At 33.3% G+C, this 16,933-nt stretch overlaps 2 protein-coding genes and 1 pseudogene across 2 annotated transcripts; all 3 read right to left on the minus strand.

Annotated features, from left to right (window-relative positions):
• Positions 1-1,434: 1,434 nt before the first annotated feature.
• Positions 1,435-3,578, minus strand: LOC102625736 (probable pectinesterase/pectinesterase inhibitor 20). The gene is made up of 2 exons (XM_006480050.2): positions 2,550-3,578; positions 1,435-2,413 (listed from the first exon to the last, which is right to left on the minus strand). Exons 1-2 carry the CDS (start codon positions 3,553-3,555, stop codon positions 1,719-1,721), a joined length of 1,701 nt encoding a protein of 566 aa, XP_006480113.1. The 5' UTR covers positions 3,556-3,578; the 3' UTR covers positions 1,435-1,718.
• A 3,266-nt stretch (positions 3,579-6,844) lies between these two features.
• Positions 6,845-8,742, minus strand: LOC102626020 (probable pectinesterase/pectinesterase inhibitor 41; annotated as a pseudogene).
• A 4,699-nt stretch (positions 8,743-13,441) lies between these two features.
• Positions 13,442-15,446, minus strand: LOC102626311 (probable pectinesterase/pectinesterase inhibitor 20). The gene is made up of 2 exons (XM_006480051.3): positions 14,412-15,446; positions 13,442-14,287 (listed from the first exon to the last, which is right to left on the minus strand). Exons 1-2 carry the CDS (start codon positions 15,418-15,420, stop codon positions 13,593-13,595), a joined length of 1,704 nt encoding a protein of 567 aa, XP_006480114.1. The 5' UTR covers positions 15,421-15,446; the 3' UTR covers positions 13,442-13,592.
• Positions 15,447-16,933: the final 1,487 nt, after the last annotated feature.

Raw genomic sequence — 16,933 nt, forward strand, 5'->3', positions numbered from 1 at the left:
GATTTTATTTTATTTTTTGTCAATTATATGCCTTAAGTCTTTGTAATCTTCCAAACTTTAATTATCATAATGTTCATCAAGCTGAACATCATTATCGCTTAATTATTATAAATTTGATTAAGAGTATACAATTAACATAACAAGACAAAAGCCCCCCACCCCAACTACAAAAAAAGACAAACATGTGGTTGACTGACTATGGGTAAGTTTGGTAATGCAGTGGTCTTTAAAAATAATTGTTGTATAATCAGTTGTAAAAATAATCAGTTAAACGTTTCGTAAAATTTACAAATTCTCAAAAGTGCTGTGAAATTTAAAAGCTATAATATGTGCTTGTTTAATCTTTTTGTTAAATTGCTATACGAATATAAATAACTGAATTTGACATAATATTAAATAAAATTTATTTACATATTTATAAACGTGTATATAAAATATATATATATATAACAATTGATAACTAAAATAAATATTTTATTTTCTTAATTTTATATCTTTATGTTGTTATCTCATTAGAATTGGTAATATTAATAATAATCTCTTGAAAATTAATTATTTAATTTCTTAATTAATAAGGATAATTTTGTATATATATATGAAATTGTAGTAAGTACAAAACTGATTTACAAAATCAGACTTTGAAAAGTTATTTTTTTGCTACTTTTTAAAATCTAAAAGATGGGATGATTTTACCAAAAGTAATCTTTTAAAAAATTTACCAAACACCAAAATTAATTTTTAACTTTTCAAAATCAATTTTAAACTTCTTCAAAACAATTTCAAACGACCTTATATGCCGAATTTCCTAATCCAAATTTTAGGTGTCATAACTTGTGGGCGGATTTTTTAGGAAAAAAATCCTGTGTGAGGAGGACATTGATTTAGAAGAAAACGGTACAAAAATTTGAAACTCTTCTGCGTAACATTCATTAATTTACCAGATAATGTTTTATTGCGAATTGCGAAACTATGATTAATTAACTTAGATAAGTAATCTAGCCTTTTTTATTTTTTATTTTTTTGTAAATAATTTATGATCCCGTTTCTATCTAAAAATTCTCATCATAATCGCATGATTAAAAGATTATACTTTATGGATATTCTTAGGAAAAAAATGATTAGTCATTCGCTAAAGCATGTTGTTTTCTTAATTATAAACAAGCTGAATTCATTTAATTATATCTATTTTCTTAACAGTGATGTGTATGTTGCAATAAAAAAATATGGTAATTGTTTTAAATAAAGTTTATTATAGCTTATTCTAGATTTTTATCCTCATCCTATAGAATTAGCAGGGAAATAGAGTCTCAGTACATGAACATGTGCTTGATAATTTTTGCAGTTTTTGTTTGTTCAAAGTGTACCTTTATATATAACTCCTAAATTTTCTTTTATTATATATATATATATATATATATATTTCTGTCTAGAATGTTTGTGGCATGTTTTGTACGTTGAAATTAACATCATTTGGTGAAAAAGAATTAAAATTATAAACGTCAACTAAAAAAAATTAAAAAAATGCGCGTCAGTTGCTCAAATTAACAAATTTAATAAATAAATCCAATTAAAGTGAAATACCACCGAGTTGCACATTTGGGTAGCTTGGGTAAAACATGCATGATCAAACACAAACAGTTTAAGAAAGTGGAAAAAGGGAAAAAAAAGAAAAAAGAAAAAAGAAAAAAAGTAACAAATACACCCGCATCAAGTAATCATCAGCTTATTAAGCCACCAGTGTAAGGCACCCCTGTTCGTGGTAGCCATTGATCTCCCAACAGGAAATTAGACACGGTGAAATTAGCGGCATCAGTTGCATTAATCGCATGGTAACCAGGCCACGTAACTCGATTGGCGGTGTTAGATCCAGGTCCCCTGTTATCGTACTCAGCATAATATAATGTACTCAGCGCGAAATCTCCAGTCCAAATCTGCCAGCCTGCAGGATTTATCAAACCATCCAGGAAAGATTGCATAACAACAGTCCTCGAGTACTCTTTCCATGGCCTCCCAAGATATGTTGGTAATGTTCGATTGCTCGATGCGAGTTCATCAGCAGCTCTAAAAGTGCAATTATGAATGGATATGCCGGTGTTTTGGTTAGGGTCTGTTCGACCTTGTGCAGTGATGACATTATATTGTCCAATCATTGGTAGCCGTGCATGGATATTACAATTTTGGAGAACAACAGCGGCGTTTCCAAGTATGAAATCAATTGTACCATAGATATCGCATTCTCTGTAGAATTGCCTTAGAGAATGTGTATATAATGTATCTTGGTACCCTTCGAAGCTGCAGCTATAAAATGTAGACAAATCCCCCCCACTGCGTAGTGCCACAGCCTGGAACTTGCTTGGACCGGCTGTATTTTGAAAAGTAATGTCCACCGCGACAAAATTTGGTGCCACCACAGCTGCGCATGTAATATTTATGCATTTTGCAAATAGTGAATGAACTCATTAGAATACGTATCCAATATAAGTTTACACTGGGGACAGTAGTAGAACACACACACGCACGCACACATGTAAAATTAATTAATTAATTACCAAAGGTAGCAGAATTGAACGTAGTCCATCCATCTACAGCGCTTCTGTTGCCAGTGATTATTGTCTGATTGATGCCGTCTCCTATCATCATTAGATTTATCTTGTTCTTAGCAATGGATACGTATTCTTGATAGACCCCGTCCTTGATATATATCAAGAAGTATCCATTGCTAACATCAGTATCGTTTGGAGCTGCATTAATAGCATCATTGATGGTGGAGAACATTCCCCTCCCGTCCTGACTCACCGTCACTATTTTGCTCACCAACACTCCACGTCCATCACCACTGTTGAGTTTTCTTTTGCATACTTTCTCGTAAATTGCCCGATTTTCATCAGACATTATCAATGGCAAGCGTCCGTCTTTGCCGAACAGACGTTGCGTTCCTGTAGGCATCTGCCATATGGTTCCTTTCCTCTTCTGACCAACCCAACCCTTTTTGAAAAGAGCAAGCAAGACGCTGCTGAGTTTTGTGTCGTCTAAGAGAGGAACAGAGAGGCCATTCGCTGTGCTCCAGGCCGAGACAGCGGCTTGAAGGCCATCTAAACAGGTTTGTTGGTTTGTTAAGATCGCACTAAGCCGAGTTTGCACGTCATCCGCTTGCTTGGCAGGCAGAATTTGACTAGTGTTGTTCACAGTTTGGAAGGACCTTGAAAAATAGTCCATGTTAAGATCAGCTAGTAAATAGCAGTCTTCCAGAGCACGTATAGCAGCGGTCGATAAAGTGGACGGCCGTTTAAGATAATTGTCAATCAAGTCCAAGAATTTTCGAGATTGCGAAAAAGCCTTGCGGAAGGAGAATCGGCCATAGGTGTAGATATCAGTGGTTTGCTTAGCATTAGCAAGCATAGATTTGCAATAGGATTGATTTGGGGTGTACTTGCAAATAGTTTCTGGTGTGACGCGACTTTTTCGAGCAAAATTTGCCGCACAAGTTGGATTGGAAAAGAAAGGAATGGAAATGAGAATAGGCAATGTTATTAGGAGGAGGAGATTTGAACCCATTTGTTTTAGATTAAGGGTTGAAAGAGAAGAGACAAGAGTTTGAATGATTTGTGCCAGTAATGGGGTGTATTTACAGGAGGTGAATGGTAGCTTCGCTTCATATTATGATGCATTTCTTTAATTTGTGTCAGAAGGAGAAATATGGAAGTCAACTAATTGTAAGGCTTTATCAAAGAACGCGTTCGTTTTGAGATTGATATTCTTATGCATCATGCATGCAACCAAATTTGGAATAAAAGCATTAATCTATTTATCTGTCTACTGATAGAACGTGGTATGAACATTTCTTGATTTGGCAATCTTCCTTTGCCTTCCCCAATTAGATTTTCAACTGTGTCATAAGTCATAACATGCAAGCTTCCAATCATTCTCCAACTTGAGTTTGGTTTATGAAAATTTTTATCCAATCTCTTTGTTTATTATTATTATTTCTCACGTAACCAACATTCAAATCTTTGAACCTTAAGGAACAGAATAGGAAATACAACATTAATGATATTGGTTAAAAAAAAAAATGATGACCATTGATATGTTGTCAAGACTCGAGTTATGTTAAAGTATGTCATAAGATTACAATGTTAAGATCTGCGACATTAAAGTTTATGAATAATTCAGAAACATTACTCTACATTACTCTTTCTGGATGCAAGCGAATAGACATTTTTCCAAGGTCAACCTGTACCGAATCCATAGTTGTATGGTACGTTTGTTCTTGTGTGCTTGTTGATCAAGGTTCGGTTGGGAAGTGAGTTTTTATATGTGCCTGGAATAAATCCTTTATACTGGTCACACTCAACGCACCCAATAGACGTGGCACGCACCAACGAACCTCTCACTTATGATAGATTACATTAATAGCAATAATAATAAAAGTCAATGTAATGCTCGGTGATTGGATAATATAGAATTTACTCTGTTTCAGTTAAGAATGTCAAGCAAAAATTGGCAGAGCCATAGTTGATCGGCGACAATGACCGAACCGTAGTCGGGAGTATTTTACAGAATTTGATATTATAGATAAAAATGAGCAAATGTTTGAAATATTCACTAATTACTTCGATTTTTGTTTGAAATTTTCTTGCTTTAATTTATCTTTTTCCAACAAAAACATAAAAGGAGAGAATCGGGTTTTATTTATTTTTTCAACCATCTGCGTTAATTACCGCCTATTCCTCTCGACTCTCGAGTCTCTTCCAGCCATCCAGGCCGCATGGCATACGCTTGATGCTGATGCATGCTTTGAGTTTGAGATGCCGATGGCGCTAGCTGACCAGCACCGCCCACATCATGAGAATTTCACAATTTTTTTTTAAACAAATAAAGAATATTATGAATTAAGAGAGGATTTTATGCGAAATTAGCTAACTTCTACTACCTTGGCTTACTATTACTACGACTCTGTTGGTGAAGCTAATTAGTTGCAAACGTTCTACAAAATAAATATATAAGTAGATTTTAGATTTTTCTATCCATCCAACAATTGTAACATTATTAGAAAAATAGTCCATATTGGTGTGAAAACTCCACCCAAAAGGTGATGCTGCCGTCACTTTGCCATTTGGAGATGATTTCGTCAATCTCATCGGCTACTGAAGACAAGAAATTAGATGACAATTCAGCTAGAAGAGCCGTCATTATATGGTAGTGTTCCAACGTCGCTACTTCGTTTTGGTGGTTTTTGCACCACCAAACACATCAATGTTGACGAAATTAGTTTGGTTATGTATATCATCAAAATTTGAATTCGCTGGTACCAAATTTGCCTTTGAATTCATTGATAGACGCCATTGAAGGTACCATCATTGTTGTCAAAACTGTGAATGCCAATGTTTTATTTTAGACCAATGCTAGCCATCACATCTAAGTCCGAATTTGAGTCCTAATTGATGTGGCATTCATCCATTAGATGGTGATTAACTAATTTTACAAGTTATTAAATCCATCATTTAATACAACATATTTCCTAATAATCTTCACTTTGACGAGTTTTTAAATTATGTCACAAAACATGATCCACGTGTATCCACACAATTGTGTCGTCTCCACCTTCTTTACTCTACCTAAAACTACACTCACATAGTGTTTGTTAGAATCACTTTATGATGGGTAAAAGGAGGCACACCACGGACTGGCTTTATCAGTATTTCCATCTAATGATTTAGAACTACTAGCCAAACTTGCTCTATTCCGACAATATTCGTTAAGGTGCCCAGATTGTCTACACACTTCCATGGGTTTCCACCAATAGGATCATGGTTTATATCACCTTGCTTTTCTTGTGTAGCTAGATTGAATCAATATATCCTTGACTTGAACTTACCATAAGTCAAAATTAATTCTTCCATCAAAATTTTCAACTTCAATCCTCACAAGATTTGAAAATTTATACGCATATATTATTGCTTTACATAACAACCTTTAGTTCTAATACCACTTAATAGAAAATTTTAATCCCACTCAAGATCGTGCAAGCAAAAATATCAAACAAATAATAAATGAAAAAGAGATGGAGAATATAGTCAATCACGTAATATAAGAATTTACATGGAAAATTCGTATATAAAAAAAAACAAGGCCGCCAAGGACAACGAGAGAAAAATTTACTATGTAAAAAATTATGACAATCATTTTAGTATTTTTTTTCCCACACTCAAAACCCTAATAACACCTAATCTCTTAATAGACCTATCATTTCTCTCACACTAAATATTGTCTACTTGCAAAGAACTTAATATTTTTTTCTCACACTCAAAACCCTAATAACACATAATCTCTTAATAGACCTATCATTTCTCTTACACTAAATATTGTCCACTTGTAAAGAATTGATTGATGTGTTATACCAACAAGACGCGAAATTAGTTATTCCTTAAATAGAAATCCTACTAAATAAGAAAATATTATAGGAAATCCTAATTGAAAAATAAGACATATTTATTAACAAAATAGTTGTGAAAGAAAGAAAAGAAATTAAAGAAAGAAAATTTAATTTCTTATTGCGAGTTTTCTCTCTAAACATGTGCCATGTTTTGTTCAGGACTACAGGATCAGTGCGTGTGATATAGTTTATACAAAATAATACTATTTGGTAAAAAAGAATTGATACTGGACGCCATCAATTAGGATAATAATAAAAGTTAGAAAAATAACAATCATTTGCTGGAATTAACGAATAAATAAATCCATTTGAAGTGAATACCAGGCTGAACATTTGGGTAGATTGGGTACAACATGCATCATCAAAACAATTGAAAAAGGGGGCAAAAAAAAAAAAAGCATCACGTGATAATTAGCTTATTAGGCCCCCTGTGTAAGGCACCCCAGTTTGTGGTAGCCATACATCACCCAGCAGAAAATTAGAGACAGTGAAATTAGCGGCATCGGTTGCATTAATCACATGGTAACCAGGCCACGTAACTCGATTGGCACTGTTAGATCCAGGTCCCCTGTTGTCGTACTCAGCATAATATAATGTACTCAGCGCGAAATCTCCAGTCCAAATCTGCCAGCCTGAAGGATTTATCAAACTATCCATGAAAGACTGCATAATAACAGTCCTCGAGTACTCTTTCCATGGCCTTCCTAGGTATGTCTGTACGGTTTGATTGCTTAAAGCAAGTTCATCGGCAGCTCTAAAAGTGCAATTATGAATGGATATGCCAGTGTTTTGGTTAGGGTCTGTCCGACCCTGTGCGGTGATAACATTATATTGTCCACTCATAGGTAGCCGCAGATAGATATTGCAGTTTTGGAGAACAACGGCAGCGTTTCCGAATATGAAATCGATTGTACCATAGATATCGCATTCTCTGTAGAATTGCCTTTGAGAGTGTGTATATAAACTATCTTGGTACCCTTCAAAGCTGCAGCTATAAAATGTAGACAAATCTGCCCCGCTGCGGAGAGCGACAGCCTGGTGCTTGCTTGGCCCAGCTGTGTTCCGGAAACTTATGTCCACGGCAACAAAATTTGGTGCCACAACAGCTGCAATTATCATAATGTACATATATATTCATTAAGTAGAATAGTAATAAGTTGATCATTAATATTTGCGGCAGTACTAGAACACACACATATATATAGAAGCTAGCTTTACGCCATATATATATATAGATAGATAGATATAGATATAGATATAGATAGATAGATAGATAGCTTAATTACCAAAAGTAGCAGAATTGAAAGTAGTCCATCCATCAACAAAGTTTCTGTCACCGGTGATTATTGTCTTACCAATGCCGTCTCCAATCATCATCAAAATTTTCTTGTTCTTAGCAATGGAGATGTATTCTTGATAGACACCCTCCTTGATATAAATCAAGAAGTATCCATCGGTAACATCTGTATTGTTTGGAGCTGCCGTAATAGCATCATTGATGGTCGAGAACTTTGCTTTCCCATCCTGACTCACCGTCACTATTTTGGTCACCAAGACTCCTCCGTCGTCACTCTTGAGTTTTCTTCCGCTTAAAGACTCGTAAATTGCACGATTTTCGTCGGACATTATCAATGGCAAATGTCCATGTCTATCTTTGCCGAACAGACGCTGCGTCCTTGTGGGATGCCTTGTGATGGTTACTTTCTTCTTCCTACCAACCCAACCTTTTCTGACAAGAGCAAGCAAGACGCTGCTAAGTTTTGTATCCTCAAAGAGAGGGACAGAGACACCATTCTTTATGCTCTCAGCTGAATTAGCAGCGGCTTGCAGCCCATCTAAACAAGTTTGCTGGTTTGTTAACACAGCACTAAGCCGAGTTTGCACGTCATCAGCTTGCATGGCAGGTAGAATTTCTCTAGTAGTATTGAGAGTTTGAAAGCAGCTTGAAAGATAGTCCACGTTGAGATCAGTTAGTGAATTGCAATCTTCCAGAGCCCGAATAGCGGCGGTTGATAATGTGGACCGCCGTTTAAGATATGTGTCAATTAAGTGCAGGAATTTACGAGATTGCGAAAAGGCTTTGCGGATGGAGAAGCGACCATAGGTGTAGACATCTGCGGTTGGGTTAGCATTAGCGAGCATAGATTTGCAATAAGAACGATTTTTGGAGTGTACTTGCAAATGGTTTCTGGTGTGAAGCGAGTTGTTGGAGCATTATCTAACCTTAGTGCACAAGATGGATAGGCAAAGAAAGGAAGGGCAAGGAGAATTGGAAATGCTCTGATCAGAAAGAAGAGTTTGGAAGCCATAATCTTTTTAGACCATGAAACAGATTGAACTACGCTGGAATGATTTGTATTAGGATTTAGGTGAATTTATAGGAGGGACAGGGAGCTTTTACAAATATGGAAGTCAGCTTATGAGACTATCAAGCACGCAGTCTCAACATAATATCCTAATGTATGCAACCAAATTTGGAATTAAAATGTTTGTTAAATTTATCTACTTATACAACGTGCCTGCTGTATTCATTCTTTGACAATCTTTGCGTTGTATATTAATGTCTGAACATATCTTTCTTGTGGGACGACAATGTGTGAGTAAGGATGGGTGAGTAAATTAAGATTTGTTTGGTAATGAGATTTGACAGTTATAACTTAAAAGTTTTGCAATTAAAGTATTTAATAAACACTAGATATAATGGCTTAGAAGATAAATTGAGTTAATCTCACACTTGTATGATAAAAAATTTATAATATCTTTATATTTTTCCTCAAAATTATTATTTAAAAGTCATGTCTCTACATGACCTTTAATTTATTTCATAATTTCATTTTTTTTCCCACAGCATCTCATCAAACATGGTCTAAGTTCCTTGTGGGCGTACCCACCAAGATTATCTGCAGTGACATACACATTACTAATTTTCAGCCAGCTTAAGCAATTAGGTTTGAACTAAATTGAAATTGAAATAAAATACCGAAAATTTAATCCAACATCTTTCTGATTATTATGTTGGAATATCTCATTTACATGCAGAATAAATTTCTAGAAGTTATAACATATAATTGTTGATTAGTTTGGCAGGTAAAATCTCTAAAATTATACAAGATGTCTGGCATTTGAACTTACTCAAATATGGAGATGAGATATAATTTCTAGTCATATGCTCACAAAATTAATAATCGCCAATAATCAATTAAAATCCTAAGAGCATAGATGTGTGTGATATTAATTAAAAGTTTATAGTCGGTAGGGGACAAAATTTTAATGGGTTCTGATGTGCCAATACTATTTAAAAAAGAAAGGGTGCAAATGTCAATGCGATAAACGTAACATATGGAATGTACTAGACTGTTTACTAAATAGAAGAAACTTATTGCCAGAAAACCAAATAACTTTAAGGCAATTATTTTAAAACAATGTTATATGATTTTTGGCTAAACCCACTTTGATTAAACTATATCACTAGATCTCGTCTACTCTTGTGACTTCTTACTTATCATCACACTATCAACTTGTACAAAGCATTAGAGAACGCAATACAAGAAATACGTATGCCTTACAACAACTACAATATTGTCTCAAGCGCTGAAACACTTCTAATACCAAGCTTTTGGCTTCTAGCCTAAATGATTTTACATCTTGATCAAATAGAATAATCAGACATTAAATTAAGCTTCAGGTTTTTTCCAGTGTCCGCGATTATAAAAAAATTATCCATCTCCACAAATAAATTGAATAAATGTGCCTGGAATACAGATTAAAGTATATGGTCAACAGACCTAATAGTTGTGACGCTTACGTAGGTCTCACTTTGGTTGAATAATCAAACAAATTAAGTTCATAGTGTTGGTTCCACAACTGTGATAACTAGAGGACAAAATCAAAGCGAAGGAATTAATCTGCATCAACTTAGGTTGAGGTTGAATCAAATTAAAACACTCATACATCGGATCAATTAGAAAAATGTGGGACTATTTGAACCCACAAAATTTCTCTCTACATCTATTTTAAAAAATAAAATTGTTACTTAAATTTAAATTTAAAATTACCCTTCGTTAATCACTTTTTGTCTCTACTTTACAATTTTATTTTTTTTTTAAATTTATTTTTTAAGCTTTTCTTAGTATATCATGACCTATATTTCATACTTCCTATATATAAGGAATTTTTTATCTTGATACTCATTAGCTTTTGTGTTTAGTAAAAATTAATTTCTTTATATTCAATAACTTTCATGGTTGATAAATATTTACTGATGTTCATTTTAAAATAGTGGTTTTTGTTCCTTTTAGTTAATATTACCAATTATGTGCAGCTAAAAAAATAAATTTAAATGAATTGATGAGAATTTGTTAAATTGAGAAGAGAAAAAGAAGAAAGGGTTTCTTAAGTAATTTTTTCAAAAAATTATTTAAACAATAAAATTCTTAACTAAAAAGAGGGTGTAGAAAGAAATTTGGTGGGATTCAAACAATCTCACCCATTAAAAACTTTACTTTTTATTTAACAACATTTTATAAACCAAAAACATCAGTTTCTAAAGAGGGTGAGATTATTTGCACTCTAAAAATTAATTTTTATACTCTAATTTCAATAAAAATATATATTAAAAAACACCCATTATGTGAATTATTGTTAAGAATAATATATTATAAGTTAATATTATATAATTATTTTTGAACACCCATATACCACACTCATTATTCAATTTACAATTCTTATACTTTAAACCTTAAAACTTTTATTTTCAACCTTTTTAAACCTTTGGCCCTTCTTCTTCATTTTATTCATCTCTTCATCTTCTTCTTCTCCTTTTTTTTTCTTTTTTTCTTTTTAAAGTATTTATGGAACTTTTTATTATTATGTTCTCAATACAAGTTATTTGGGATGTAAATTTCAATATTGAACATATTTTAATAGTTATAATTATGTCAAATAATTTATTTACAAGTTGACTTATTATACTGTTGTAACTATTTCTATCTAATTTATTTATTTTCATCCTTAACTAAATAAAATTTACTAATTATCATTATTATTCATCTTCATAACTTGTGATATGTAAATGTAATAATAAATCATTGTTTTAATTTTTTTAAAATTAGCATTATTTATCTTTATAATTTTTTATGAATATTTTGTGTATAACACATTGTAAACAACAATAAAATTGATTCACATGTTCTAATTTAGAATATTGAAGATTGTATTGACTTGAACATGATTGATTTATGTTCTTATAAAATACTATCTTATTAATGTTCGTTGAAATGTTTATTACTTATTTAACATTTTAAATTTGTAAGAGTATAAATGGAAAAATAATAGTTTTCAAACTTTTAAGTTGAGAAAAATAAACAAATTAATAGAAATATGTCATGTAAATTCAGACATTTAGCTTTATTGAAAAATCAAAATTTAAACCCATTCGTCTACTCCGATTTTATTTAAAAAAATAACACACACACAATCTAAATATTAGCAATAAGTTACAAATTGGTCTCTGATTTTCAGCAAAATTGCGCTTTACTTGAAGTGGGTGTGACATAAAGTAAATTTCATAGAACCCTCGTTTAGTTGCATTGACCTTTCCTTAAGTCCCATATGCATGCGTTGACATTTTTTTTTTCTTTTTAAATTGTTTGCAAAAATTGCAATGACGGAAAACAACTAAAACACTCCTTATTTGGTGAAATTAAATATTTTTCAACCAGCATATTTTTTATGTCAATAATATTTTGTTAATTGTCAACTTTAATTTTTTACATTAAAATAAGTGTTAAAATTGTTATATACATGTATCTCAACAGTTGGATTTGTATGATACAAAAAAGATCTTAAATTGTCCTCTAAAAATTAAGTATTTTAGATTATTTAACATTAGACCATTAAGGGCCAGTTTGGAAAATACTGTAACTTTTAAAATAATTGATGTTAATTGTGTTGTAGAAATAATCAGCTGTGAAAAAAATCAGTTAAGTGTTTGATAAATTTTGTTTTCAGAAGTACTATGACTTTTGAAAGCAATTATGGACGTTCGGTAAATTTTACTATTAAACTGCTGAGAGAAAACAAATGTCTAAAATGTACATAATGTATGATAAAATTTACTTATACATATAAAAACATGTACATATAATATTTTTAATTGTGTATTATAATAATTTTAACTAAAAATAAAATTTATAATATATTGATTTTATTTTTTATCTTAAAACAATTGATAATTAAATTTATAATATAGTGAAACAAATTTAATAATAATTCGACCAACAAATTGATATTAATAAATTGATATTTATAAATTATATTAAAAATTTATTAAAATATTGATTTTGTTTTCAATTTGAATAAGGATAATTTTGGGTTTAAGTAATAATTTTAAGGATATTTATGAAATTGTATTAAAGGATAACTCAAAATCAGAATCTAAAAGATACTCCTTCCATTTTTTTCAAAATCAACTGTAAGAGTGGTTGATTTTGACAAAAGTGATTTTGATTTTTTTTAACACTAAAATTACCTTTTAAAATTTTAAAATCGCTTTTAAATCTTCCAAAAGCAATCCCAAACGGATCCTAAGAGGTTTCAGTAGATTTTAAAACACAAGAGAAAAAATGGTTTACTTCACATATAGTATTTTTAAAGAAGAATGTTGGAATTAAAGGATTTTGTTTTAGAAAAGTCTAGCTAGCTAATAGAATTTTTGACTTATTAAATCTCGAGAGCCAAAAATTTCTTCTTCAAATGGGCTATTTGCGCATATGTGTTAACAATAAAACGTTAACAGAATTAGGATTAATTGTTGACAAACTTTAATATTTGTTACCAGAATGATAGAGTTGTGCAAAATTTAGGAAATAAGTAGCATAATAAAAAGCAGTAGGGACGATTCACTGTTGCGGATATTTCATCATCAATTTCGATAACAACATTATTTAAACATCTTAGTCATTGGAGTACTTCTACTGCAAAAAAGTTAAAAATAAAAAAAATACAATAGCAGTTCAAATATTAAATTTATTGTCAATACAATTGTACATTTGAATAGCTTGTGTATCACACATGATTATTGAGTTTGCAAAGCAATTTCCCAAAAAAAAAAAACCGACGAACAGGAAGCTTCACAAGATGAGTAGCTTAATTAAAAAAATTAACTAATGAAACCACCGTTGTAAGGCACTCCAGTTTGCGGTAACCAATTGTCCCCAGACAAGAAATTAGAAACGGTGAAATTAGCGGCTTCTGTGGCATCGATGATATGGTAACCCGGCCAAGTCACCCTATTGGTGGTGTCTGACCCTGGGCCGGTATTATTGTACTCGGCATAATACAATGTAGATAGTGCAAAATCGCCGCTCCAATCGTGCCAACCAGCAGGGTTTATCAAACTATCCATGAAAGTTTGCATGTAAACAGTTCTAGAGTACTCCTTCCATGGCCTCCCCAGATATGTCTGCACCGTTTGACTGCCCGACGCCAGATCATTGGATGCTCTAATTGTGCAATTATGGATGGACGTGCCGGTATTCTGGTTAGGATCGGTCCTACCTTGTGCTGTAATGGCGTTGAATTGTCCACTCATCGGCAGCCGGGGATAAATGTTGCAGTTTTGGAGAACAACGGCTGCGTTTCCGAATATGAAATCAACTGTACCATATATATCGCATTCTCTGTAGAACTGCCTTAGAGAATGCGTATATAATGTATCTTGGTACCCTTCAAAGCTGCAGCTATAAAATGTAGACAAATCAGCCGCACTACGCAGTGCCACAGCCTGGTGCTTGACTGCTCCAGCCGTATTGCGGATAGTTATGTCCGATGCAACAAAGTTTGGTGCCACCACGACTGCAATATATTTAATTTATTGACAATAAAGTCAATATTAGAATAATCGAGTTTATTAATATATTTTTGGCACTAGAACATAAAAAAGACTAATTGTGCATGTATAGGTAGGTAGGTAGCTTACTGAAGGTTGCAGAATTGGAAGTAGTCCATCCATCAACAACGTTTCTGTTGCCGGTGATTATTGTCTGATTGATGCCGTCTCCGATCATCATCAAATTTTTCTTATTCTTAGGAATGGAGATGTATTCTTGATAGACGCCCGCGGTGACATAAATCAAAAAGTATCCATTGTCAGGATTTGTATTGTTTGGAGCTACATTAATAGCATCAGTGATTGTGGAGAAATTTCCAGTGCCATCTAGAGCAACAGTCACAATATCGATCACCAGGACTCCTTCATCACCACCTGTGAGTTTTCTTCCTCTTACGGAGTCATAGATTGCTCGAATTCGGTCAGACATAATCAGCGGTAAACGTCCATTGTGGCCGAACATACTTTGTGTCTTTGAAGGCTGCCATGAGGTGACTATCTTCTTCTCACCAACCCAACCCTTTCTGAAAAGAGCAAGCAAGACACTGCTAAGTTTTATGTCCTCAAGTAACGGAACAGAGAGGCCATTCTTTACGCTCTCGGACAAAGCAGAGTCTTGAATGTCATCTAAACAGGTATTTTGGTTCGTTAAGATGGCACTAAGCTGAGCTTGCACGTCATCAGCTTGGATGGTTTTCAGAATTCGGCTAGTGGTGTTGGCAGCTTGATAAGAGCTTGAAAGATAGTCCAAGTTGAGACCAGCTAGTAAACGGCAATCATCTAGAGTGCGGATTGCACTGAGTGGTAATGTGGATCCGGATTTAAGATAATTGTCAACTAAGTTGAAGAATTTTTGAGTTTGCGATAAAGCTTTGCGGATGGATAATCGACAATATGTGTAGGTATCTGCGGTTTGGTTAGGGGTAGCAGGGAGCACCGATTTGCAATCTTTAGGTTTTGGAGTGTACATGCAAATAGTTTCTGGTGGGACAGGAGTTGTTGGTGGATCAACATTATCTGCTGCATAAGATGGATAGGCAAAAAAAGGAAGGGCAATGAGAATAGGTATTGTTATGAGAAAAAAGAGCTTTGAAGCCATAATTGTTCTAGACTGGCTAGGGAATTGAAGAGATCGAATTCGAATGATTTGGGTGTTGTTAATGTGATGTATTTATAGGAGGCAAGTGTAGCTTTAATTGCTTCATATTTGTGATGGGCTTAAAAATATGGAAGTCAACTGTAAGAATTTATTAAACAAAGAAAACTTGTTTGTCTCGATAATTGATAATCTAATGCATGCAACCAAATCTGAAAATAAAATTGTTATTCCTTTTTTCCCTTGATGGAAGTACTTGCATTTTTATATTCATTTTTCGGAATACTTTGCTTTATATTGCCCACTATTATTGTCAACGGCGACATAAATTCCCCCACCACCGGTGATCCACTATTACTAATTTTGGTTAATTAATCCAGCAAAGCATATGATCCGCGGTTTCAAATTTTGACCAGTTATTCCGAGCACGAGGCCATATGAGTTCCGACTACGTTACAGATTCTGCAAGTGACAGCTAGTGATTTGACATGATCATCACTCAAATATTGGCACTTGGTCAATTAATCAAAGTCCTAAGACATGATGACCGGCAAAAGGTGGTACATTGTAGTATGGTTTGTCTTTACTATTACTGCTACAGCTATTATTATTAGTATAGCTAACACTACCAGTACTAATTTTTTTCACTATTATAAAAATTTTTATTAACTATCACGCGTTCAGGACTCTTAAGTTATGAATTATAAAATATATTCGTCATCATCAATTTTCACTACTAAAATAAGTCATAAAAAATGTATCGTCGTGATGTTGAATACTTAGAATTAAACTGTGATAAATAGGGTGCAAATTGTGCTATGAAGCAGTGTTAGTTGGAATACTAAAAAAGGGAAAGGAGCACATGTTAAACTAATTAATTTTCTAACTTTGAATTGCGGGTGAAATACGAAGTTGAGGGTCAAAGACGGAGCCAAAATTGACATTCTTTGGGGCCAAACTGTCAAAGGTGTTAAGTTTAAGTGCCATATTCTGAAAAATACTTCATAAAACTGAGGGTAAATGATTAAGTGTATAACATTTAACTTGACTGGGGCCAAAATACAAGATTCTCAATATCTTAAGCTCAAATTATAATATGCAGCTTATATAAATATATATCTTTTTTGGGGTCTGCAGGGACCGCAGGTCACAGAGTGATAATATGAATTTCAATATATTAGCAGGTTACCCTCCTCCTCAATTAAATTCTTACATTTTTCTTCCGCACCATCTGGCATTAGATTTATGTCGTCTAATCCAACAAATCAGAACAGCTTTGCTGGTAGTTACAAAATCTTTAACGTAGTTGGAGCCTAACTTTTGAGCTATTATGAAATAAAAACTAACTTCATAAGTTTTCGGTGATACATTACGTAAGGCTCAAGGATAAACGAAATTGAAAAAAAATAAGAGAGAGAGAGGGAAAACCTGCCACAGTCCAATTGTGACGGTTACCAAACACCGCCGTGGCAGCAACCCGGCTGCCGGGCAACATAAATAAACCGGGACTTAGACT

This window comes from Citrus sinensis, chromosome 3 (assembly GCF_022201045.2).
Source record: "Citrus sinensis cultivar Valencia sweet orange chromosome 3, DVS_A1.0, whole genome shotgun sequence".
Classification (NCBI taxonomy): Eukaryota; Viridiplantae; Streptophyta; class Magnoliopsida; order Sapindales; family Rutaceae; genus Citrus; species Citrus sinensis.